This window comes from Chiloscyllium punctatum, chromosome 38 (genome assembly GCF_047496795.1).
Source record: "Chiloscyllium punctatum isolate Juve2018m chromosome 38, sChiPun1.3, whole genome shotgun sequence".
Classification (NCBI taxonomy): Eukaryota; Metazoa; Chordata; class Chondrichthyes; order Orectolobiformes; family Hemiscylliidae; genus Chiloscyllium; species Chiloscyllium punctatum.
In genome coordinates, this window is record NC_092776.1 from 34,182,827 (window position 1) to 34,208,818 (window position 25,992).

The following is a 25,992-nucleotide window of genomic DNA, read 5'->3' on the forward strand; positions in this document are numbered from 1 at the left end:
TTTAGATAGAGCAGTTTTTGTCAGGGGTGTCAAATGGTTCCTAATGCAATATGTAGACAGACCAACTGGGAGAGACCATATTGGATTTGGTGCTTGGCAACAAACCATGCCAGGTGTCAGATCTCTTGATGGGAGAGTATTTCAGTGATAGTGATTATAGCTCTATGACTTTTACTATATTCATGGAGAGGGATATGAACAGATAGTATGGGAAAGTATTTAATTGGGGGAGGGGGAATTACAATGCTATTAGACAGGAGCTGGGATGCCGAGATTGTGAACAGTTGTTCATGGGGAAATGTACAACAGAAATGTGGAGGTTGTTTAGGGAGCACATCCTGATAGTGCTGGACAAGTTTGTCCCACTGCGGCAAGGAACGGGATGGTAGGTTGAAAGAACCTTGGGTGACAAGGGATGTGGGACATCTAGTCAAGGAGAAGAAGAAGCTGACTTAAGGTTGAGAAGGCAAGGATCAGACAGGGCTTGAGAGGGTTACAAGCTGGCCAGGAAGGAATTAAACAATGGGCTTAGGAGAGGTAGAATGGGGCATGTAAAAGCTTTAGCAAATAGGATTAAGGAAAACCCTAAGACATTCTACACTTATGTGAGGAACAAGAGGATAGCCAGATTGAGGGTAGGGCCAATCAGGGATAATAGAGGAACTTGCGACCGGAGTCGGAGGCAGTAGCAGAGGTCCTCAATGAATAGTTTGCTTCAGTATTAACGACTGAGAGGGACCTTGATGTTTCTGAGGACAGCGTAAAACAGACTGATGCTTGAACAGGTTGATGTTAGGAAGGTGGATGTGCTGAAAATTTTGAAAAACGTATGGATAGATAAATCCCCTGAGCCAGATGAGGTATAACCAAGGTTACTACAGGAAGCGAGGGAAGAGATTGCAGAGCCTTTGGAGTTGTACCAGATGATTGGAGGGTAGCAAATGTTATTCGCTTGTTCACAAAAGGGAATAAGGATAATTCTGGGAATTACAGACCAGTCAGTCTTATATCTGCAGTGGGCAAAGTATTGGAGAGGATTCTGAAAGATGGGATTTATGATCATTTGGAAAACCATAATTTGATTAGAGATAGTCAGCATGGCTTTGTGAGGGGCAGATAATGCCTCACGAACCTTATTGAATTATTTGAGGGTGTGACAAAACATTTTGACTAAGGAAGAGCAGTGGATGTGGTGTAAAAGGATTTTAGCAAGGCATTTGATTAGGTTCCCCATTGTAGGGGCATTCAGAAAATAAGGAGATATGGGATACAGGGAAACGTGTCTGTCTGGATACAGAATTGGCTGGCCCATAGAAGAGTGGTGGTAGATCTGAAAAATGTGTTGCTGGAAAAGCGCAGCAGGTCAGGCAGCATCCAAGGAGCATGAGAATCGACGTTTCGGACATAAGCCCTTCTTCAGGAATGAGGAAAGTGTGCCAAGCAGGCTAAAATAAAAGGTAGGGAGGAGGGACTTGAGGGAGGGGCATTGGGAATGCGATAGGTGGAAGGACATTAAGGTGGGGGGTGGGGGCGGAGAGGTCAGGAAGAAGATTGCAGGTCAAGAAGGCGGTGCTGAGTCCAAGGGTTGGGACTGAGATAACGTGGGGGAGGGGAAATGAGCAAGCTAGAGAAATCTGCATTCATCCCTTGTGGTTGGAGGGTTCCTAGGCAGAAGGTGAGGCGCTCTTCCTCCAGGCGTCGTGTTGCCATGGTCTGGCGATGGAGGAGGCCAAGGACCTGCATGTCCTTGACGGAGTGGGAGGGGGAGTTAAAGTGTTCAGCCACGGGACGGTTGGGTTGGTTGGTGCGGGTGTCCCAGAGGTGTTCTCTGAAACGTTCCGCAAGTAAGCGGCCTGTCTTCCCAATATAGAGGAGGCCACATCAGGTGCAGCGGATGCAGTAAATGATGTGTGTGGAGGTGCAGGTGAATTTGTGACGGATATGGAAGGATCCCTTGGGGTCTTAGAGGGAAGTGAGGGGGGAGGTGTGGGCACAAGTTTTGCATTTCTTGCGGTTGCAGGGGAAGGTGCTGGGAGTGGAGGTTGGGTTGGAGGGGGGTGTGGACCTGACGGAGTTGCGGAGGGAGTGGTCTTTCCGGAACGCTGATAGGGGAGGGGAGGGGAGGGAAATAAATCTTTGGTGGTGGGGTCTGTTTGTAGGTGGCGGAAATGACGAAGGATGATACAATGTATCTGGAGGTTGGTGGGGCGGTAGGTGAGGACCAGTGGGGTTCTGTCCTGGTGACGATTGAAGGGGCGGGGTTCAAGGGCAGAGGAGCGGGAAGTGGAGGAGATGCGGTGGAGAGCATCTTCAACCACATCTGAGAGTGGTAGATGGAAAGTATTCAGCCTGGAGCTCGGTGACCAGTGGTGTTTTGCAGGGATCTGTTCTGGAACCTCTGCTGTTTGTGATTTTTATAAATGACTTGGATGAGGAAGTGGAAGGGGTGGTTAGTAAGTTTGCCAATGACAAAGGTGTGGATTGTGTGGAGGGCTGTTGCAGGATGCAGCGAGACATTGACAGGATACAGAATTGGGCTGATAAGTGGCAGATGGAATTCAACCTGGAAAAGTGTGAAGTCATTCACTTTGGAAGGTCGAATTTGAATAGAGGATACAGGGTTAAAGGCAGGATTCTTGGCAGTATGAAAGAACAGAGGGATCTCCGGGTCCATGTACATGGATCCCTCAAACTTGCCACCAAAGTAGATAGAGTTGTTAAGAAGGTTTATGGTGTGTTGGCTTTCATTTGCAGGGGGGATTGAGTTTTAAGAGCCATGAGGTTATGCTGCAGCTCTATGGAGTCCTAGTTAGACCACACTTGGAATATTGCATTCAGTTCTGCTCACCTCATTATAGGAAAGATGTGGAAACTTTCGAGAGGGTGCATATGAGATTTACCAGAATCTGCCTGGACTGGAAGGTTGAGGGAGCTAGGACTTTTCTCATTGGAGTGAAGAAGGATGAGAGGTGACTTGATAGAGGTGTACAAGATGTTGAGAGGCATAGATAGAATGGATAGTCTTTTTTCCCCCATGGTGGAAATGGCTGTCATGGGGCGAAATAATTTTAAGGTGATTGGAGGAAGGTTTTGGGGAGATGTCAGAGGTAGGTTCTTTAATCAGAGTGGTGGGTGCGTGGAATGCACTGCCAGCAGTGGTAGAAGAGTCAGACACAAAAGGGACATTTAAGTGACTCTTGGATAGGCACGTGGAAGTTAGTACAATGAAGGGTACGTAAGTTAGTCTGATCTTAGAGTAGGATAGAAGGCCAGCATAACATCGAGGGCCGAAGAGCCTGTATTGTGATGTACTGTTCGATGTCTTCTTTAAATCCTTCTTCTCTCACCTTAAAAATATGTCCCCAATCTTGAAATCCCCCACCCCGGAGAAAAGACACCTGCCATTCAAATATCTATACCCCTTATTATTTTATAAACCTCTGTAAAGTCACCTCTCAACCTTCTTCACTCCAATGAGAAAAGTCCTAGCTCCCTCCACCTTCAGTTCCCATCTGTCTGTGTGGAGTTTGCACATTCTCCCTATTTCTGCAGGGGTTTCCTCCGGGTGCTCCAGTTTCCTCCCACAGTCCAAAGATGTGCAGGTTAGGTGAATTGGCCATGCTAAATTGCCCATAGTGTTAGGTGCATTAGTCAGGGGTAAATGTAGGGGAATGGGTTTGGGTGGGATGCTCTTCGGAGGGTCAGTGTGGACTTGTTGGGCTGAAGGGCCTGTTTCCACACTGTAGGGAATCTAAACTATGGGCAATCTAGCAAGGCCAGTTGACCTGACCTGCACATCTTTGCATCGTGGGAGGAAACTGAAGCACCCGGAGGAAACCCACACAGACACAGGGAGAATGTGCAAACTCCACACCCCAGACAGTCTCCCAAGGTTGGAATTTAACCCAGGTCCCTGGCACTGTGAGGCAGCAATGCTAACCATGCCACCCATTGGTCAAGATCTCTTTGTAATCTTAGATAACCTTTTTTACTTGTCCACTATACCACCATTCTTGGTGTCATCCACAAACTTACTAACTATGCTTCCTATATTCTCATCTAAATCATTTATATAAATGACAAAGAAGAGTGGACCTAGCACCAATCCTTGTAGAACACCACTGTTGACAGGCCTCCAGTCCAAAAAAAAACCCTCCATCATCATTCTTTGTCTCCTGCCGCTAAGCCAACTTTGTATCCAATTGGCAAGCTCACACTGAATCCCATGTGATCTAACTTTACTAAATCGCCAGCATGCAGAGCCTTGTCAAAGATGTTACTGAAGTTGAAGTAAACAATTTCGACCGCTCTGACCTCATCAATCTTCTTGGTTACTTCCTCAAAAGCCTCAACCAAGTTTGTGAGACACAATTTATAAAGAGTTGTATAAATATATATAATCTTATGAACTGCAGAGGTCCTAAATCAGAAACCATAAGATAAGTAGTGTAGTACAGGGAGGGTTTAAGCCTATCCGGTATGGAAAAGCTAAAAGCTTTAAACCCAGACCAAAAGGATGAATTGCTGTAATTGGTAGCAATCATCAGGTTAGAGAGTAAAATATTGAAGAATGTGTTCAAGTACGAATACAAAGAACATAAGGAGTTCAAGGTACATGCAACTAGCAAAAATGCCGATACTGGCATTGTAGAGTAAATTAAGATCCAAAGCTAAGAAAGGATCAAATATCTCAAAAATAAAACTATAAAGAGGATTATATTACTGATGAATAATATATCCCCTATCAAATGGGTGGTTACAGGAACAGGAAGAATAAGATGGAATACAGATAGAACTGATGAGGGTGGTACAGTGGCTGAGCAGTTTGCAATGCTATTTCACAGTGCCAGGGAGCCTGGTTCGATTCCACCCATCACTGTCTGTGGAGTTTGAACATTCTCCCCATGTCTGTGTGGGTTTCCTCCCACAGTCCAAAGATGTGCAGGTTAGATATGGATTAGCCATGGGGAAATGCAGGGTTATGGGAAGAGAGGGTAAGGGGGCTGTGAGTCTGTTTGGCATGCTGTTCGATGGATGGGTGCAAACTTTATGGGGCGGCATGGTGGTTCAGTGGTTAGCACTGTTGCCTCACAGTGGCAAGGACCCCAGTTCATTCCCTGCCTCGGGCGACTGTCTTTGTGGAGTTTGTACCTTCTTCCTGTGTCTGCGTGGGTTCACTCTGGGTGCTCCGGTTTCGTCCCACAATCCAAAGATGTGCAGGTTAGGTGAACTGGCCATGCTAACTTGCCCATAGTGTTCAGGGATGTGTAGGTTAGGTGCATTAGTCTGGGGTAAATGTAGAGTAGTAGGAGAAAGGGTCTGGGTGGGTTACTCTTTGCAGGGTCAGTGTGGACTTGTTGGGCCAAAGGGCCTGTTTCTCCACTGTAGGGATTCTTAAAAAATAGGGCAGCAAATTCTTACTTGCAATATTTAGGAAATTTCTTAGACATAAAAGCAGGGGTGAAGAAAATGTTGGTATACAATCATGAGGCAATATGAACATTCTGGAGGTGGAATGGATATTTGATGACAATCAATACGGAAGTGTCACAGTGTAAGCAATTTACAAGGTTGAATATCAGAGGGGCTACTAGAGCAGATGCTATGGATGGAATTTAATGCCCTCCACCACAATCATTGTGACATGCCGTTTATTAATGTTGACCAGGTTTTGCCACATTTGATCAGGGACTGCTTCACAGTGTCTGAGGAGTCATGAATAGTGCTGGACATTGTGCAATCATTAGCAAACTTACCCACCTCAGACTTTATGGAGGGAAAGGCATTGATGAAGCAGCCCAAAATAGGTGGCCCTAAGGCACTACCTTGAGGAACTAGTACAGTGATGTCCTGGAGCTGTTAAAATGAAGCTCTGATAATCACAACCATCTTTTTCACTGCTAGGTATTAATCCAACTAGGTAACTAATTACTCCAGCTTTTTTAGGCCATGTTGATGCCACACTCAGTCAAATGCTGCCTCGAGGTCAAGTACAATCACCTTAAGTTTCCCTCAAGTTCAGCTCCTTTATCCATGTTGGACCAAAGCTGTGATGAACTTAGGAACTTACTGGGCCTTGCAGAAAACAAACATCGAGCAAGTTGTTATTAGAAGCCGCTTGATAGCACTGTTGATGACACCTTCCATCACTTTGTTGATATTTGAAAATAGACTGGTGGAGCAATGTTTGACCATATTGATTAATTCTGCTTGTTTTATGGACAGGCCATGCTTGTGCAATTTTATATATGGCCAGTAGAGTGGCAGATTACCTTCCCTAAAGATCATTAGTTTAGGAGATGGGCTTTTACAATAACCCATACTTTCCAATTTTATCAATTGAATTTAAATTCAACCACTTTTTATGGTAGGATTTCAACCCATGTCGCCAGAACATTAGCCTGTGTTCTGGATTACTAAATCACCATCTATACCACCAGTTCCCCATCAATGCTCATTGAAAGGCCGGACCCTACCACAAACAGTGTTAACCCAGCAATATGCTGGAGATTTGTCATGCCAGAAGAATAGCAATTGTGTCCATTCAGATTTGTTTCTCAACATCATCTCGTGGGAGTGGGGATGCTGCCTCATTCAAAGATAGTCTGAGCCTGATCAAGAAGGGCTACAGGCCAAGAAGAGTCAACTTAGCTGCCCTGGCACCCATCCCCTATGAACTCCATCCCATATAACCTGGAATTCAGTGATGATTCCAGACCTTGTGTGGGTTTCAAATTGGCAGCAACACCACCTCCTCTATGGCATTGCCTTTCACTGGAGAAGCAGGCATCTGGTTTGTAGCTTTCAGCAAGTGGATCTTTCAGCCCTGAGTGGGACTTAATTTGGCAGGCCTTGGTGAAAAAAGGGAATGCCAGACTCTGCCAATTTTCCAGTTGACAGACCCCTGTATTGCTTCCATTAAATACCGACCTATGATATATTTGATGTTTATTTATTTATCAAAGGTTAGAGATAGTGAAAAATGCTGGGATCGAATATTGGTCTAGATGATTTTATACTGTAAAAATAATTAAAATTATGGTTGTACTAATCTTCAGAAAATTTTGGATTAGTGGTGCTGGAAGAGCACAGCAGTTCAGGCAGCATCCGAGGAGCAGCAAAATCGACGTTTCGGGCAAAAGCCCTTCATCAGGAATAAAGGCAGAGAGTCTGAAGCGTGGAGAGATAAGCTAGAGGAGGGTGGGGGTGGGGAGAAAGTAGCATGGAGTATAATAGGTGAGTGTGGGAGAGGATGAAGGTGATAGGTCAGGGAGGAGGGTGGAGTGGATAGGTGGAAAAGAAGATAGGCAGGTAGGACAAGTCATGGGGACAGTGCTGAGCTGGAAGTTTTGGAACTAGGGTGAGGTGGGGCAAGGGGAAATGAGGAAACTGTTGAAGTCCACATTGATGCCCTGGGGTTGAAGTGTTCCGAGGCGGAAGATGAGGCGTTCTTCCTCCGGGTGTCTGGTGGTGAGGGAGCGGCGGTGAAGGAGGCCCAGGACCTCCATGTCCTCAGCAGAGTGGGAGGGGGAGTTGAAATGTTGGGCCACAGGGTGGTGTGGTTGATTGGTGCGGGTGTCCCGGAGATGTTCCCTAAAGCACTCTGCTAGGAGGCGTCCAGTCTCCCCAATGTAGAGGAGACCGCATCGGGAGCAACAGATGCAATAAATGATATTAGTGGATGTGCAGGTAAAACTTTGGATGTGGAAGGCTCCTTTAGGGCCTTGGATGGAGATGAGGGTGAAGGTGTGGGTGCAGGTTTTGCAGTTCCTGCGGTGGCAGGGGAAGTTGCCAGGATGGGAGGGTGGGTTGTAGGGGGGCGTGGACCTGACCAGGTAGTCACGGAGGGAACGGTCTTTGCGGAAGGCGGAAAGGGGTGGGGAGGGAAATATATCCCTGGTGGTGGGGTCTTTTTGGAGGTGGCGGAAACGTCGGCAGATGATTTGGTTTATGCAAAGGTTGGTAGGGTGGAAGGTGAGCACCAGGGGCGTTCTGTCCTTGTTACGGTTGGAGGGGTGGGGTCTGAGGTGGAGGTGCGGGATGTGGACGAGATGCGTTTGAGGACATCTTTAACCACGTGGGAAGGGAAATTGCGGTCTCTAAAGAAGGAGGCCATCTGGTGTGTTCTGTGGTGGAACTGGTCCTCCTGCGAGCAGATACAGCGGAGGTGGAGGAATTGGGAATACGGGATGGCATTTTTGAAAGAGGTAGGGTGGGAAGAGATGTAATCCAGGTAGCTGTGGGAGTCGGTGGGTTTGTAAAAAAATGTCAGTGTCAAGTCGGTCGTCATTAATGGAGATGGAGAGGTCCAGGAAGGGGAGGGAGGTGTCAGAGATGGTCCAGGTAAATTTAAGGTTAGGGTGGAATGTGTTGGTGAAGTTGATGAATTGCTCAACCTCCTTGCGGGAGCATGAGGTGGAGTCATCAGTGTAGCGGAGGAAGAGGTGGGGAGTGGTGCCGGTGTAATTACAGAAGATTGACTGTTCTACATAGCCAACAAAGAGACAGGCATAGCTGGGGCCCATATATGTGCCCATGGTTACCCCTTTGGTCTGGAGGAAGTGGGAGGATTCGAAGGATAAATTGTTAAGGGTGAGGACCAGTTCAGCCAAATGAATGAGCATGTCGGTGGAAGGGTACTGTTGGAGACGTCGGGAGAGGCAAAAACGGAGGGCTTGGATGCCCTGGTCATGGCGGATGGAGGTGTAGAGGGATTGGATATCCATGTTGAAGATGAGGCATTGGGGGCCGGGGAAACAGAAGTCTTGGAGGAGGGGGAGGGCGTGGATGGTGTCTTGAACGAATGTGGGAAGTTCCTGGACTAGGGGGGATAGGACAGTGTCGAGGTAGGTATAGATGAGTTCAGTGGGGCAGGAGCATGCTGAGACAATGGGTCGGCCAGGGTGGTCAGGCTTGTGGATCTTGGGAAGGAGGTAGAACCGGGCAGTGCGGGGTTCCCGGACTATGAGGTTGGAAGCTGTGGGTGGGAAATCTCCTGAGGTGATGAGGTTCTGTATGGTCTGGGAGATGATGGTTTGGTGATGGGGGGTGGGGTCATGGTCGAGGGGGCGGCAGGAAGAGGTGTCCTCGAGTTGGCGTTTGGCTTCAGTGGTGTAGAGGTCAGTGCGCCAGACTACCACTGCGCCCCCTTTATCTGCTGGCTTGATGGTGAGGTTGGGATTGGAGCAGAGGGATTGGAGGGCTGCGCGTTCTGAGGGTGAGAGGTTGGAGTGGGGGAGGAGGGTACACAGGTTGAGGCGGTTAATGTCCCGGCGGCAGTTGGAAATGAAGAGGTCGAGGGCAGGTAAGAGGCCAGCACGGGGTGTCCAGGTGGATACATTGTGTTGGAGGTGGGCGAAGGGGTCCTCAGAAGGTGGGTGCGAGTCCTGATTGTGAAAGTAAGCTCGGAGGCGGAGGCGGTGGAAGAAGTGTTCGATGTCACGGTGTGTATTAAATTCATTGATGCGTGGAAGGAGGGGGATGAAGGTGAGTCCTTTGCTGAGGACTGATCGTTCGTCCTCAGTGAGGGGAAGGTCTGGAGGGATGGTGAAAACTCGGCAGGGCTGGGAGCTGGGATCTGGTGTGGGTGTGGGTGTGGAGCTGGGAGTGGGGGCGGAGCCAGTAACGAGTGGGTGTGATGGTGGGGGGAATGGGGGTGGAGTCATGAGCAGGGGTGGTGCTTCCCTCAGGGTTCTGGGGGCCGGAAATGGTGACAGTGGGATATGTGGGGGGGGTGGGGGGGGGCGTATCAGCAGAATGCAGGTGAGTGGCATTGGTGGGGGCGGAAGTGGTGGCAGACACGGCAGTAGGGGTGGCGGAAGTCACTGAGCATGTGACATCAGTGATGATGTGGGGGCAGAAGTGATGTCACGTGTGATGTATGAGGAATTGTGAGGGGTAGAAGTGATTGTGGGAGTGGCCATGATGGGGGTGGAAGTGACATCATCAATCAGCGTGGGGGTGGCAGCTGCACCAACCGCATGGCTAAGGAGAGTTGGACCCTTGAAAATAATTCATAAAACAAAATACAGCAGAAGAAAAATGGAATATATTTTAGGCCATTGTACAGGATGACTCATGAGGAAAGAATGGATATTTTATAAAGCAATAAATAAAATCTATAACACAGAAGTTTAAGAAGGAAGTTTAAGACCATAAGACCATGGAGTAGAAGTAAGGCCATTCGGCCCATCGAGTCCACTCCGCCATTCAATCATGGCTGATGGGCATTTCAACTCCACTTACCCGCATTCTCCCCGTAGCCCTTAATTCCTTGTGACATCAAGAATTTATTCATCTCTGCCTTGAAGACATTTAGCGTCCCGGCTGCCACTGCACTCTGCGGCAATGAATTCCACAGGCCCACCATTCTCTGGCTGAAGAAATGTCTTCGCATTTCTGTTCTGAATTTACCCCCTCTAATTCTAAGGCTGTGTCCACGGGTCCTAGTCTCCTCACCTAACGGAAACAATTTCCTAGCATCCACCCTTTCCAAGCCATGTATTATCTTGTACGTCTCTATTAAGTCTCCCCTTAATCTTCTAAACTCCAATGAATACAATCCCAGGATTCGCAGCCGTTCCTCGTATGTTAGACCTACCATTCCAGGGATAATCCATGTGAATCTCCGCTGGACACGCTCCAGTGCCATTATGTCCTTCCTGAGGTGTGGGGACCAAAACTGGACACAGTACTCCAAATGGGGCCTAACCAGAGCTTTATAAAGTCTCAGTAAGACCATAAGACATATGAGTGGAAGTAAGGCCATTCGGCCCATCGAGTCCACTCCGCCATTCAATCATGGCTGCTGGGCACAATGGTGCTTTTATATTCCAACCCTGTTGAGATAAGAGACAACATTGCATTCGCTTTCTTAATCACGGACTCAACCTGCATGTTGACCTTTAGAGAATCCTCAACTAGCACTCCCAGATCCCTTTGTACTTTGGCTTTACGAATTTTCTCACCATTTAGAAAGTAGTCCATGCTTGTATTCTTTTTTCCAAAGTGCAAGACCTCACATTTGCTCACATTGAATTCCATCAGCCATTTCCTGGACCAATCTGCCAAACTGTCTAGATCCTTCTGCAGCCTCCCCACTTTCTCAGTACTACCTGCCTGTCTACCTAACTTTGTATCATCGGCAAACTTCGCTAGAATGCCCCCAGTCCCTTCATCCAGATCATTAATATATAACATGAACAGCTGCGGCCCCAACACTGAACCCTGCGGGACACCGCTTGTCACCGGCTGCCATTCCGAAAAAGAACCTTTTATCCCAACTCTCTACCTTCTGTCAGACAGCCAATCCTCAATCCATACCAGTAGCTCACCTCAAGCACCATGGTTCCTCACCTTGCTCAGCAGCCTCCCGTGTGGCACCTTATCAAAGGCCTTTTGGAAGTCTAGATAGACCACATCCACTGGGTTTCCCTAGTCTAACCTACTTGTCACCTCTTCAAAGAATTCCAACAGGTTTGTCAGGCACGACCTCCCCTTACTAAATCCATGTTGACTTGTTCTAATCCGACGCTGCTCTTCCAAGAATATAGAAACCTCATCCTTAATGATGGATTCTAGAATTTTACCAACAACCGAGGTTAGGCTAATTGGCGTATAATTTTCCATTTTTTGTCTTGATCCTTTCTTGAACAAGGGGGTTACAACAGCGATCTTCCAATCAACCGGGACTTTCCCTGACTCCAGTGACATTTGAAAGATCTCAACCAACGCCTCCGCTATTTCCTCAGCCACCTCCCTCAGAACTCTAGGATGTAGCCCATCGGAGCCAGGAGATTTATCAATTTTAAGACCTTTTAGCTTCTCTAGCACTTTCTCTTTTGTAATGGCAACCATACTCAACTCAGCCCCCTGACTCCCTTTAATTGTTAGAATATTACTCATGTCTTCCACTGTGAAGACTGACGCAAAGTTCTCCAGCTATTTCCTTATCTCCCATCACTAGGCTTCCAGCATCAGTTTGAAGTGGCCCAATGTCTACTTTTGCCTGTCGTTTGTTTCTTATGTATTGAAGGAAACTTTTACTATCATTTCTAATATTATTGGCTAGCCTACCTTCATATTTGATCCTCTCCTTCCTTATTCCTCTCTTTGTTATCCTCTGTTTATTTTTGTAGCCTTCCCAATCTTCTGATTTCCCAGTGCTCTTGGCCACTTTATAGGATCTCTCTTTTGCTTTGATAGATTTCCTGACTTCCTTTGTCAGCCATGGCTGTCTAATCCCTCCCCGGATAGTCTTTCTTTTCTTGGGGATGAACCTCTGTATAGTGTCCTCAATTATACCCACAAACTCCTGCCATTTTTGTTCTCCCGTCGTCCCTGCTAGGCTCTGCTTCCAGTCTATTTTTATCAGTTCCTCTCTCATGCCCTCATAATTACCTTTATTTAACTGTAACACCATTACACCGGATTTTGCCTTCTCTCTTTCAAACTGCAGACTGAACTCTACCATATTATGCTTGCTGTTTCCTAAGTGTTCCCTTAATTTAAGATTTTTTATAAAGTCTGGTTCATTACATAGCACTATGTCCAGAATAGCCTGCTCCCTTGTGGGCTCCATGACAAGCTGTTCCAAAAAGCCATCCTGTAAGCATTCCATTAATTCCCCTTCTTTGGATCCACTAGCAACATTATTTACCCAATCCACCTGCAGATTGAAGTCCCCCATGATGACCGTGACCTTGCCTTTCTGACATGCCTTCTCTATTTCCCGGTACATGTTGCGCCCCTGGTCCTGACCACTGTTAGGAGGTCTGTACATAACTCCCATTATGGTTTTTTTGCCTTTGTGGTTCCTCAATTCCACCCACACAGACTCCACATCATCCGATGCTGTGTCATTCAGTGCCATAGATTTAATTTTGTTCGTAACTAACAAGGCAACCCCACCCCCTCTACCTGCCTCCCTGTCTTTTCGATAAGTTGAAAATCCGTGGATGTTTAACTGCCAGACCTGACCCCCCTGCAACCACGTCTCTGTGATGCCTACCACATCATAATCATTCACGATGATCTGTGCCATTAGTTCATCTGCTTTGTTACGAATGCTACGAGCATTCAGGTAAAGTGCCTTAATGCTAACTTTCTTATCATTAGAAATATTGGAAGTCATAAGATGTCCTAAGTTATCTTTCCTTTTTGCTGCATTCCCAGTCTGCCTCAAGTTTAAATCCGCCTGCACACATGCTATCCTGCTGCTTATCTTTCCATTTAACTCCATACTCCCTGTCGCTTTCACTTTCCCTTCCCCCCCAACTCAGAAGTTTAAAGTCCTACTGACCACCCTATTTATCCTCTTCGCTAGAACATTGGTACCTGATCGGTTCAGGTGGAGACCATCCCAACGGTACAGATCCCCCCGGTTCCAAAACTGATGCCAATGCCCCATGAAATGGAATCCCTCTTTCCCACACCAATCCCTTAGCCACGTGTTTACTTCCCTAATTTTCTTATCCCTATACCAATTGGCACGTGGCTCGGGCAGTAATCCGGAGATTATGACCCTTGAGAACCTGTACTTCAATTTCCTCCTTAGTGTTTGATAATCCCCAAACAGGTCCTCCACCCTAGCTTTGCCTATGCTGTTAGTCCCAACGTAGACCACAACAACTGGATCCTCCCCCTCCTGCTCCAATATCCTTTCAAGCCGGTCGGAGATGTCCCGCACCCTGGCACCGGGCAGGCAACCCACCATGCGAGACTCCCAATCCGGCTTACAAAGGATACTATCTGTCCCCCTAATTATACAATCCCCTATAACAACTACTTGTCTTTTTGCTCCCCCCTCTTGAATGGCCTTCTGCACAATGGTGCCGTGGTCAGCTGGCTCATCCTGTCCAGACCCCTTTTCCTCATCCATACAGGGAGCAAGAATCTCATACCTGTTGGACAAGGTCAAGGGCTGAGGCTCCTGAACTCATGTTCCCCCTACCTGCCTCACTTACAGTCACACTCTGATGTCTCTGATCACTAACTGAATGTGAATTACTTCATCTCCCAGGTGTGACTGCCTCCTGAAACAAAGCGTCCAGGTAACTCTCCCTCTCCCGGATGTGCAGCAGTGTTTGAAGCTCAGATTCCAGATCATCAACTCTGATGATCTTAAATTAACAGGTAGACAAGTATTTAAAAAAAACAAACAAAAATGAGTTGGATTGGAATTTATTCTGCAATCTAAGTATAGAAGAAAAAGAAATGTCGGAGAAATACAGTGATAGGTCGCAGAAAGATTTACCTGGGGAAATAGTACAGCTATTATTGTCACAAGAAGTTCAAAGGGCAGGTGGGTCCACCAAAGGATAAATTGATTAGATTAGATTAGATTACTTACAGTGTGGAAACAGGCCCTTTGGCCCAACAAGTCCACACCGCCCCACCGCAACCCACCCATACCCCTACATCTACCCCTTACCTAACACTACGGGCAATTTAGCATGGCCAATTCACCTGACCTGCACATCTTTGGAGTGTGGGAGGAAACCGGAGCAAACCCACACAGACACGGGGAGAATGTGCAAACTCCACACAGAGAGTCGCCTGAGGCGGGAATTGAACCCAGGTCTCTGGCGCTGCGAGGCAGCAGTGCTAACCACTGTGCCACCGTGCCACCCAATTGGATATAAGTTCCTATGAATCATCAGGATGGGACAACATATTAAATACTTTCATCAATTTTTACAAACAGAATTAGTGATAATGACTGAAAACAAGCATGAGTAGTAGTAACAGGGACCAATGAATCTTGCATTTCTTCAGAAATCGAATCCATCGAAAGTTTGCTGGAAGACAAGCTAAAAGTATATGATTTCCTAATGTTTCCTCATGGTTAAATATGCTGGAACTTAGTTTATTTGTGTATTTACTAACTACTGGTCGTGTAATGATTTCTATTTGCAAACCATGACTGAAATGTGTTTAAAAATTTGTCTTGGTTAGAGTAAAGAAGTTTTCCATTTTTAAAGTGTTAGAAGACCTAAAGTATATAGCTAAGGCTTAACTATTAGTTTTAGAAATAAATTCAGATACAGAATAGGACAGCAATTGATTATGACTGTCTGTTATAGTTTGTAAAGGTAAGCCATTAATAGCATTTAAAATCATTTCAGGTGGCAGCAGAATTTATTTCTTATGTCCAATTTAGATAATCTTAATACGTCAGCCTATATAATTTTCAATCTAAGCATTATTTCAAAATACAGTAAAAGTGAAAATTCCAAAATCTCTTAAATAATTTTGTTCTGGAGCAAGTACATTGTCACTAATAGTAATGTCAATATTTAAATAATGCAGAATAGAAAATCCAGGATATGAGTACTGATATTTCGGGGACTTTTGCATCATAACCAAAATAAAGAATTGGTTAAAATTTATTCTTAAAAGGTAAAAATTGGTCAACATTCTATGGATTGTAATTTGCTCAAGTGGAGTTTTATGAAATGTTTTGCTTTGTACCAAATGTTTTGTACCAAAAATATTTTTCAAGATCCTGTCTTTTAAATTATATTAATAAAACATAATGGGCGGCACGGTGGCACGGTGGTTAGCACTGCTGCCTCACAGCGCCAGAGACCCGGGTTCATTTCCTGCCTCAGGCAACTGTCTGTGTGAAGTTTGCACGTTCTCCCGTGGGTTTCCTCCGGCTGCTCCGGTTTCCTCCCACTGTCCAAAAATGGGCAGGTTAGGTGAATTAACCATGCGAAATTGCCCGTAGTGTTATGTGAAGGGGTAAATGTAGGGGAATGGGTCTGGGTGGGTTGCTCTTCGGAGGGTCAGTGTGGACTTGTTGGGGCGAAGGGCCTGTTTTCACACTGTAAGTAATCTAACCTAATCTAAACAGGTTTTGAATTGTAACATCAGATTTAATTATTTGTAAGAGAAGATCCATTTTTTTCATTATTTAATATTGTTTACTTTAGATTTATTCTTGAACCACTTCTTCCAAAGAAAATGCATTCAAGATCTCAGGATAAATTGGACAAAGATGAAACAGACAAAGATAAGAGAGACCGAAAAAAGGAAAAAAGGAATAGCAAGCATCAAGAAATGTTTGACAAAGAATTTAAAACTACTGATATTTCTAGCCAATCTACAGAGGCAGTGATTCTTTCTGAAACGGTAATTGCAAGATAATTAATGAACTAGGAGCTTCTGTCGACTTCTGGAACAAGTAACTTCCATTTAAATATTCAGTGTTTCTCCTGACTACTTAAAATACAAGTTCTGAGAACCGTGAAATAAATAAGAGGAACTATTTTAATGAATGCTAGAAACATTTGGCATTGCATTTTCTAAGTCTGTAAGAGGAAACGTTATGAAATATTATGAAATTGCATTGTTGATATTGAAAATGTAACCCAATTTGCTGTTGATGATTCTCCATATTTTAAACCTTTACCTTTATGTCACATTGTAAGGATATTTTAATAAGTATAATGTCATAATCAGATTTTCAAAAATGGATAACAGATTCACATTTAAATTTCAAAACAAAATTTGATTTGGAGATGCCGGTGTTGGACAGGGGTGTACACAGTTAAAAAAATCACATAACACCAGGTTATAGTCCAACAGGTTTAATTGGAAGCACTAGCTTTCAGAGCGCTCTGAAAACTAGTGCTTCCAATTAAACCTGTTGGACTATAACCTGGTGTTATGTGATTTTTAACTTAAAACAGAATTTGTTTTCCAAGTACATCAGAGGCACTTAAAGAGGGCACACAAGTACCTAGAATGAAAATATCCCTGCTAGGTGGCTAAGTATCTGGAAAATGCATTCATCATTGAGAAACAATGAAAACAGCATTGATAAGTGTAGCAGGTTCAAATCAAAATCACAGAAGGCGAAGCTGATTAACGAGGAGGATATTTAGATCTTTAAAATTCCATCAGCTGGGTGATACTTCTGGCCAGACTACAGAGGCAGTGATGCTGTCTGAAACAGTAATTGCAAGATAATTTATGAGCTAGGAACTTCTGTCGACTTCTGGATAAAGTAACTGCAATTTAAATATTCAGTGTTTCTTCTGACTACTTAAAATGCAAGTTCTGAGAACCATGAAATAATTAGGAGAAACCATTTTAATGAATGCTTGAAACATTTGACATTGCAAACACTGTAAGAGGTAATGTAACATTAAGAAATTGTACAGTTGACAAACTTTCACTTTGTCACATTGCAAGGATTTTCTTTTAAATAATTATAATGTCATAGTCAAATGTTTTAAAAGGGGTAATTAATTCATATTCAGATTTCAAAACAAAATATGTTTTCCAAGTACATCAGGACGCTTCAAGAGGACAGGTAAATCCCTATGGTGAAAATTATCTTGCTGGGTAACTAAGTACATTGAATCATTTTACAAAATAACTTTGTAAAATAACATGCACAGTTCTACCCAAATTGAACATTAAAGGTTTCCACTTGAAAAAAAGGAAGGCAAAATAGCATCCTGTCAATACTCAGAAGTACTATTTAACTATTGTGTTTAGGTAGCTTGTAGTGTCCCTTTTTCAAAGGATGTTTTGCAATTAAGCTATTGCTACTTTTAGTGATTTTACTTAGAGCTTTATCATTTTACTGAAATAGTTATCATGAAGCTAGATGTGTATGGAATAAAATCCTGATGAGATTGCATAATAAGGAGCAAACTCAACTGTGATCCATGCCAATATATATTACTAGTTGTTTCTACTGCTGCAACAAATGAGTTGACATAAAATGGAGATTTAAGATTTTGTTTTCCAACTTTTTTTTTCTCTTTTCCTGAAAATTGTTGCTTAAATTGGGTATAGTTCCAGAGGAACTACCAATCCTCAAATATACTATTTCTCAAGTGTATAAGTCCACATGATATGAGTTAATTAATTACATGATAATCAAAATGATATCAAATTAAAATCCAAACAAATCACATTACAATCAATAGAAGTATTCCTATTGCCACCTTTACTGAGTACAAACTAGCATCAAACTTGAGACTTCTCATCCACTGACGCAGTGCATACACTCACAGAACTAAAAGTCCTACATCTCGATAATTGTGACATTAATGTCAGATTATCAAGTTACCTATGCATAACAAATGTATTAAATCAAAGTAGCAAACCCTCATCTTCTAGTAATTAACTTGCCATTTGACGAGCCATTCTTGCATTGTAAGATAAATTGATTCTGTTCAAGCCATGATTCTTTTCACACCGTAACTTTTCTCTTGTTTTCAGATCAGTCCGTTAAGACCGCAAAGACCAAAGAGCCAGGTGCTTAATATGTCAGCTGATAAACGGTTGACTGCACCACCACTAACAACGCCTGTAACTCCCAAACCCAAGTTATCCTTCTCCTTACAACCTGGCCTGAGTAAGTATTATGATGTATTCCAAAAGGAATTACATTGACAAGCATTTATTTTTGTAAGAGCCAGTTACTTACTAGCACTGATCCATAAGTGTGCAAATAGCGTCCTGTTCAGCAAATGCTTTCTTGGAACAAAACTTTTGTATTACATTCTTCAATTTATCTTTTGTAAACCCAAACTATACTGGTTACTGAAAGCGCTGCCTTTTTTAAAACAAAGCATTACGAATGACATACCTTCATCACACTTATTTTCATTGCTTCTTGTTGCAACACATAATTTTAGTGACTCTGTAATTGGGAGATAGCCTTCATTGCCAGCACATCCAAAGGCTGTTTTTGAAGGCTTCATGTTTCATCATTTTGGGAATTTGACATGTACAAATTTGTGTTTTAAAGAGGTCAATATAAGGACATTGGAGTTATCATGTGCCTGTGATGACTGCTTGTGAACTGGAGAGTCCTGGCTTTAGTTTATGTCAACTTCGGTTTCTACTTTGAATAATAGCTGGAGTGACTGTGGAGAAGCCTGCTAAAAGAAAGAAACTTCACAGTTCAAGTCTCCTGTTTCTGCTAAAGAAGCCCTGTTGTGGTCCAGCTGCTTTTGCATGAGAAGTCTCTGATAGAGTTTGTCAGTTATTTCCTCAATGACTGCATCTGCAAAGGTCCCCAGAGACAATTGCAGCTGTTCAGTGACATACATCTTTGAGCATCTGAACATTTCAAACTTCTTTGATTTAAAGGACTAAGACGTTGACCAAAAGATTTTTTTTAAACTCTGCAGTGTTATGTATGTGTTGTGTATATGGTTTAGGGGTTATTTAGAGAAATAAACATTTACATTTTCGTATTACAAACTGTGAGCAGAAACCAGTTTTGCATTATTTTTGTTTATGAAGGAAACCTGGTTGGTGGATCGATTTTATTCTACTTGAAAGATAAAGAATGTATTCAGTTGGCCATATTACATGTTGGATAAAACAATGAAATTTATGTTGTGATCCACGGGATAGTGAGAAAGATAGGTGTGATAAAATTTCTAAGCCAACATGTCCATCTGATGCATAAAGAAAATGTGGAACCTCAAAGCTGAAGCAACAGACTGCAAATTGTTTGAGGATAAACTGCATACTGCTCAGGGCAGACAGTATCTTGATGCTATTCTTATGAGGGCTTATTCAAGTGCTATTCAAATCAGGTGGTGCTGGCCTAATGGTATTACCACTAGCCTATTAATCCAGAGATCTGGGTATTGTTCTGGGGACCTGGATTTGAATCCTAAAATGGCAGATGGTGAAGTTTGAATTCAATAAAAATCTGGAATTAAGAGTCTAATAATCACTATGAAACCATTATCAATTGTAAGGAAAAGCCCATCTAGTTTATTAACGTCCCCTATGGAAGGAAACTATTGTCCTTACCTATTATTCCATATGTCTGATTCCATACTTACAGAATTGTGATTGACTCTTAATTAAGGATGGTCAATAAATGCTGGCCTCGCCAACAAGATCCACATCCCATGAACAAATACAAAAATGGTAGACCAGGCTAGTCCATAATGGCAAATTTTGCCCGTTTTAGGAAATATGCAAATCAGTTGAGTTTACAGCATGGAAATGAAGTGTCTGAAAGCTGTCAATGTGGAGGTAGTTCGAGAATTGGGAAAGGAAGTTTGAAAATATAAACAGTTATCAAGATTAGGAGAAGATGATAGAGTTCAAATCAATAATAAAAGATAGATTTAGGACTGATGTCAGAATTTTTTTTAACTCTATGACCAGACTTATAGTCTTTCTACAAATATAGTACAGGCAAAATCTCTGAAGTTTGTTCAAAACAATTAGCATAGAAACAATTTAGATTTTTTGGTATGGATGAAATGAAATGAACAATAACTATCTTGTGATCAGAAACTTAGCTTTTAAAGTAGGGAGGTAGATGGTAAAGCATTATTTTCCTTAAGTTTGAAATTAGTCGTTTTATAGGTGCACGTCAAAATGTTCAAGAACAAACATGTAGATCATTTATATGGCTGCAGCTAGGATATTTGTCCCATGTTAAGCAACCCATTACAGGAAAAAAGACCACACTGTGTAGAAATTGCAGAAGCAATTTATTGAAACAATTTTCTGGGAAGGAAATCTAAATTGTATGATCCTAGTGAAAATGTTCTGAGATTATTTTATAAGGTTGGAAAGAGTTGTTTTTTTCTGATAAGTAAGGTAAAGGACAAAATAAGAAAAAGAGAAATAAGAGCTTTTTTTTAATATTAAAATACTGTTCAAAATTGCAATGCTATACCTGGAACATTTGTGGGAGGCAAATTCTTTAACACTCACATTTTGCTGGCATTGGCAGAGTTGTTTTATTGAACCTTGGTTTAATGCTCAATATATCATTTATGAATAAGATTGAACTGGAACATAAACTTAAAGGGGTTTTGGTGACAGTCTATCTGATCAGATTCAGATGATTGAAAATATAAAAGGCCTGAAAATGAAGTCTGTCTTTTCCTACTTTTTCATTGGTTACATAGTGGACACCTGCAGTGTAGTAAGGTGGTAAGTTGATCTGACAAGAGCTTTCCCTTTCCATTCTTATGCCACTGTTAGAAACTTCAGAAACATTTAAGGCTTGTTCAAAAAAGTCTAACTGTGTTTATAACAGCAATTTGAGTAATACTTACTTCTGGACCACTCATCTATAAATGCCTGCAGTATTGGTTAAATTATTAAGACCTGATTTGATTGCTAATGCTTTACTTTTCATAGTTGGTTGCCAGTGAGTAATTTTTATTGTAACTGAGTACTTAAGAAGCTTGATCAGGTTGCTGCACTTTAATTCTCCCTTGTTGAAAACACTATTGAAGCCCCTATTGAAAAAGATAATTCATGTCCTCACCACCAAGATCACTAATTCTATCAACAATGCTTTCTTTGAGCTCAGTGGTGAACAACCTTGCTTTGCCACTACCACAAACTGCACACCATGTTGTATGAGTTCAGTATACAGAATATAGCACACTGAAGCTCAGAACTGAAAATAGATTACACAAGGTTGTGGCTATAGCCAGTGTTACAGCATTAATTGGGTTGTTTAGCTATTTCTTTAACTGGCCATCTTCATGGCTAATCTTGCCATGCAAAACTGATATATAATCATCAAAACAAGTGGGGATAAGTTTCAATTCAAATGTTTTCTTTTCATTTGTTGAATTAAACATGTATTCATATATTAATAAATGACAAAAAGGCTTTATTTCATGACAGCACTGTCTTTTTACCTGAGAAGAAAAGTTGCACATTATCTTACTAATAAATATATAAAGCAGCCTGGTATCAAATAATATGTGGTATATTTTGTGAAAGAGGCATGAGAGACAGAAACAGAAAGCATTGTGTGTATGCATGCAAAATGGAAATGGTGGGAAAAATTGGGAAGATGACATCTTTCTTTTCCACATTCAGGCGTAAGTTGAGCAATTATATTTGTATTTTCATGAAAAAAAATCAAAATATCCATGCCTTCACATTTAAAAGGAGAAAAATTTCCTCTACATATGATAAAATCTCTAATGAACAGGAGAAAATTGTGCATAACTTAAGAATAAACCACAATGAATCAAATTAAGACACTCTGAAATGTTCCTGAGATTTAATTATTTTTCACATTCAAATTAATTGCATCAGCTCAGGCAATAAAATCATTGTTACAGTGTAACCAGACGCATTATTTAATAGAATCAAGTCATATGCCATATTTTCCTAATACTGGCCAGGAATTAATAGAATTTGTACTTTTCAATTGCTCACTAAATGACTCACGAAATATAAGCTTATTCTAAGCTATATTCTTTATACTCAATAATTATTTATAATATTTCAGTTTCAAAGGATACTGTATCTAGTTTTAGATATATTACATTCTTGAGTTATTGTTTGTAGTTTAAGTTATGTATTTACCTATTTGTACTTTATTTTGTTCGCTTTGTTTGTGTTTCTCACAATTTATTCGAAGTTGTATTTTATAATTTCTTTGTGTGCAGGAGAAAATGTTGCATGCCAAATAAATCCTGATTAAAATTGAAATAAAATTTCAACCTACTCTTTCTAGATGTGGATCTTAATGGCTCAGATAATCCTGAGCAGACTGGACTACCACCTCCTCTTCCTCTCAAAAGTAATTCCGGTGATTATGGAACTCTGGCTGATAGTCAAGAATCTGCCATTTCCATCGCACCTCTACAACCAAGGGTAATCATAGACCTAAAGCTGAATAGCAAAATTTCTCTCTTTTCATAATTGCAGTATCTTTGGATCAATTGCCTGTATTCTGAGAAATTATAAACTTTAATTTTTCTAGTAAGTCTATTTAAGTACATTTGATCACTTTACTTCATTAGAGTAAAACTCTGTGAAGTTACAGTTTGTTTTGTTTAATAAGTTAATACTAAGATAGGTCAGCTACTTGGGGGAGGTGGTGGCCTAGTAGTATTGTTGCTAAACTGTCAATTCAGAGACCTGGGTGATGTTTTGGGGACCTGGGTTCAAATCCCAGCATGGCAGATGGTGGAATTTGAATTCAATAAAAATCTGGAATTAAGAGTCTAATGGTGACCATGAATCCATGTCAATTGGTAGAAAAATTCATCTAATGTTCTTCAGAGAAGGAAGCTGCCATTGCTTACCTGGTCTGGCCTACATATGACTCCAGACCCATAGCAATGCAGTTGAATCTTAACTGCCCTCTGGGCAACAAATGCTGTCTAGCCAGCAGCACCCTCATCCCATGAATGAATAAAGGAAAAAAATCATTTGGCTGTATTTTGAACTACTAGCACCTGTCAATCTTGGTAATTTTAAAAGTTTCATGATTAAACTTCAAAAATGTTTGATTTAATTTGATAAAATTAGTTTAATAAATATATTTGCTGTGGCAAGATATCTAATGGTATTTATTAGACTTGCTTTTGCAGGTTTAATTTCTTAAGGGTTTTTTAGTTGACAGTACCTCAACAAGGGTAGGAAGGCATCTGCAACCTGAGAGATCACGGTAACAGTAACCAATAAACCTAAAGCATCATGAAATAAATAGGAAAAAGCAAGGTAAATGAGGGGGGAAAATCAAAGCGAAATCAGGTACCAAATTAAGAAATCAAGAGTGAAAGAAAGGACGGTTTAAGGGAGGGAGAAAAAAAAGGCTGAAAGAAAAATGATTTTGAAGAAGTATGACAATTTTAGATATAACTTATTTAAAAATTAGAAATTAAAACCTGAAGAAATAAGATCCATACTTTTAATAGTGCATCTTCAGAGCTGTAGAGGTTGACTAGAGTAGTTAAGGTTTATCACATCATTTAAGAGGGTACTCAAACTAAATTAGATAAGGCTTAACTTGCTGCAATCAATTTAATTTATTTCTACTATATCAGATATAGTAGATATACATATCATCATTTATCGGTGGTGAGACAAAAAAGCAAGATGTAATTTTCAAAACTCCCAGTGCAACTCAGAGTTCTATGGCTAACTGCACAACTGGCGTTGCAGCATAATTTGCATAAATCCATTCACTGTAATTGCTGATAAATCATCTGAATAATAGAAAATAATCGCGTTTAACTGTTTTGCAAATAATTCGCAAATATGTTCTTTATCCTTGTATGGTTGAATCTTTGCCATAATTTGACAATGTTAAATCTATTTAAGACTGTATTCAATTGAAGCCAAGCTCACTGTTAGAGTTTCTGTAAGTCAGAGAAACAGCTCACTAAAATGATCTTCTTTCCACAGCTCCCACCACCTCTACCGAGCAAGACTCCTCCTCCACCTCCTCCTCCAAAAACAACTCGGAAACAAACCTCCATAGATTCTGGGATTGGGCAGTGATGTATTTCACTGAATTCTTTACCAATTCTAATGACACAATTCCATTTCAGAAGACAAAATATGCAGTCTGCAAATTTTTTTAGTTTTCAAACTGAGGGAATGGAACAAAATTATGCACCTCATTTAGATCAATACAGTCTATTGCAGTGATTCCAATTAGAACAATGAGACAAAAAGTATGTACTTTAACCAACAGATTCTGCTGATGAGCTTTAAATATTAACTAATAACGTACAATGTGCAGAAAATGCTAAACAGCTGAAATGTATTTAAAATTCCTTTTGTCCTATAAAAGATTGAAAATGTTGCTGAGTGGCTTAAAATTTCTGGCATTTGGTTTGGAAACTAATTTAATGGGCAGGATTTTGCAGACAGTGGCAAATGTGATTTACCCATCACTGACTTTGAAGACACAGTGGTGCAAATTTCATCTTTCCTATCATTGGTTTCAAACTGGCGCCAAGTTATGAAAATCTCTCAAGATCCAGCAGCAGGAGTAACATTGAGTAGAGTGAGCAACCTGTTACATTGAAGTATGCTTACAGTACCAAACCAGAAAGTAAAATGCACTTAAATTTTAAACAATGATTGGTCATAAATATTTGAAGCTGGAATATCATAAACATCTAAAGAAAACTAAAATCTAGGAATTTTTCGCAATGGAAAGAAATTGACATTACACAAATATCAAACCAGTTTTCTGGGATGAAAGAGATACACTATTGAAAATTAAATTGCAGCTGACTAAAAAGGCATCACGTTTCGGGAATGGGAGATGTTCAACAGAAACATTACAGTGTAAAACATAAAGTTCTGATCGGTTCAGTGATTTCTAATTGATTACAACAGGGACTTAACAGTGCACCCTTTGGAGAAGCATGGAGTCGCGTAAACAATTTCCCTATTTCCCTGTTTACTGTGCATATGTTTCATAAGTGTGATGTCTGAAAACATTGACAATTTCACCATCATTACCACTGCAACATCCGGACCAATGATTCTTGTTATAAAAGCACATGCATATATTACTTCTTTTGGTTTCAGTTTAAATAGCAAATCACCATTCCATTCTCAGATATAAAACTTTGCTTAATTTTCAAATAAGACGGGTAAAGTAATAGTCTTTGAAACCAATTACTGCTTTGTCCATGGAGTGTAATCATTATGTACAGAGGTTTGTATATATATATGAAGCTGAAATTTTTAAATCTTCTTTTATGGTGTCAACATTTATTACAATTGCTTAGTATAATTCTGCAAATGGATTTATTCCTAGTAAGAGCTTTTTAGAATTTTAAAGCTTGTTGACTGTAAACTATTGGTCATATTTTGCTAAAAGGTTATGTTTTAGTTTTATTTAATAGGGTCAAAATGGGAAATGGAATATGCCAACTATCTCTTCCTACTGTACTTTTATTATGAGCTTATGATTTCTAAAATTAATTTTTAACATTTTCTGTAATCATGATATGAGTGAAACTAGATTAATCAGAATTCACTACTGACTCCCAAAATAAAAAACAAAAATGTTAAAAAATGTCAATGTTTGAATTTTCACTGTCTTTTAATTAGTTAAGTCTCAGACCTGCATAACATGTATCACTGTTAGTTCACAGAATTTTCGAATCTCTTAAGAGAATATTTGGTGCAAATAAATGGCTAGGTCTAATGTTGAAATCTGCCAGAATATGGAAATAAAAACATATTTTTATCAGCTGATCCATTGAA

At 41.3% G+C, this 25,992-nt stretch overlaps 1 protein-coding gene across 3 annotated transcripts in view; it reads left to right on the plus strand.

Annotated features, from left to right (window-relative positions):
• The window catches only part of dock1 (dedicator of cytokinesis 1), a 577,688-nt gene extending 551,904 nt beyond the window's left edge, over nt 1-25,784 (plus strand). For all 3 annotated transcript variants that reach the window (XM_072557588.1, XM_072557587.1, XM_072557589.1), the window contains exons 49-52: nt 15,936-16,134; nt 18,241-18,376; nt 22,490-22,629; nt 24,169-25,784. In XM_072557588.1, coding sequence (XP_072413689.1) covers nt 15,936-16,134; nt 18,241-18,376; nt 22,490-22,629; nt 24,169-24,264 — 571 coding nt within the window. In that variant the 3' untranslated portion in view covers nt 24,265-25,784. The remainder of the gene's footprint in view (nt 1-15,935; nt 16,135-18,240; nt 18,377-22,489; nt 22,630-24,168) is intronic.
• The last annotated feature ends 208 nt before the right edge of the window (nt 25,785-25,992 follow it).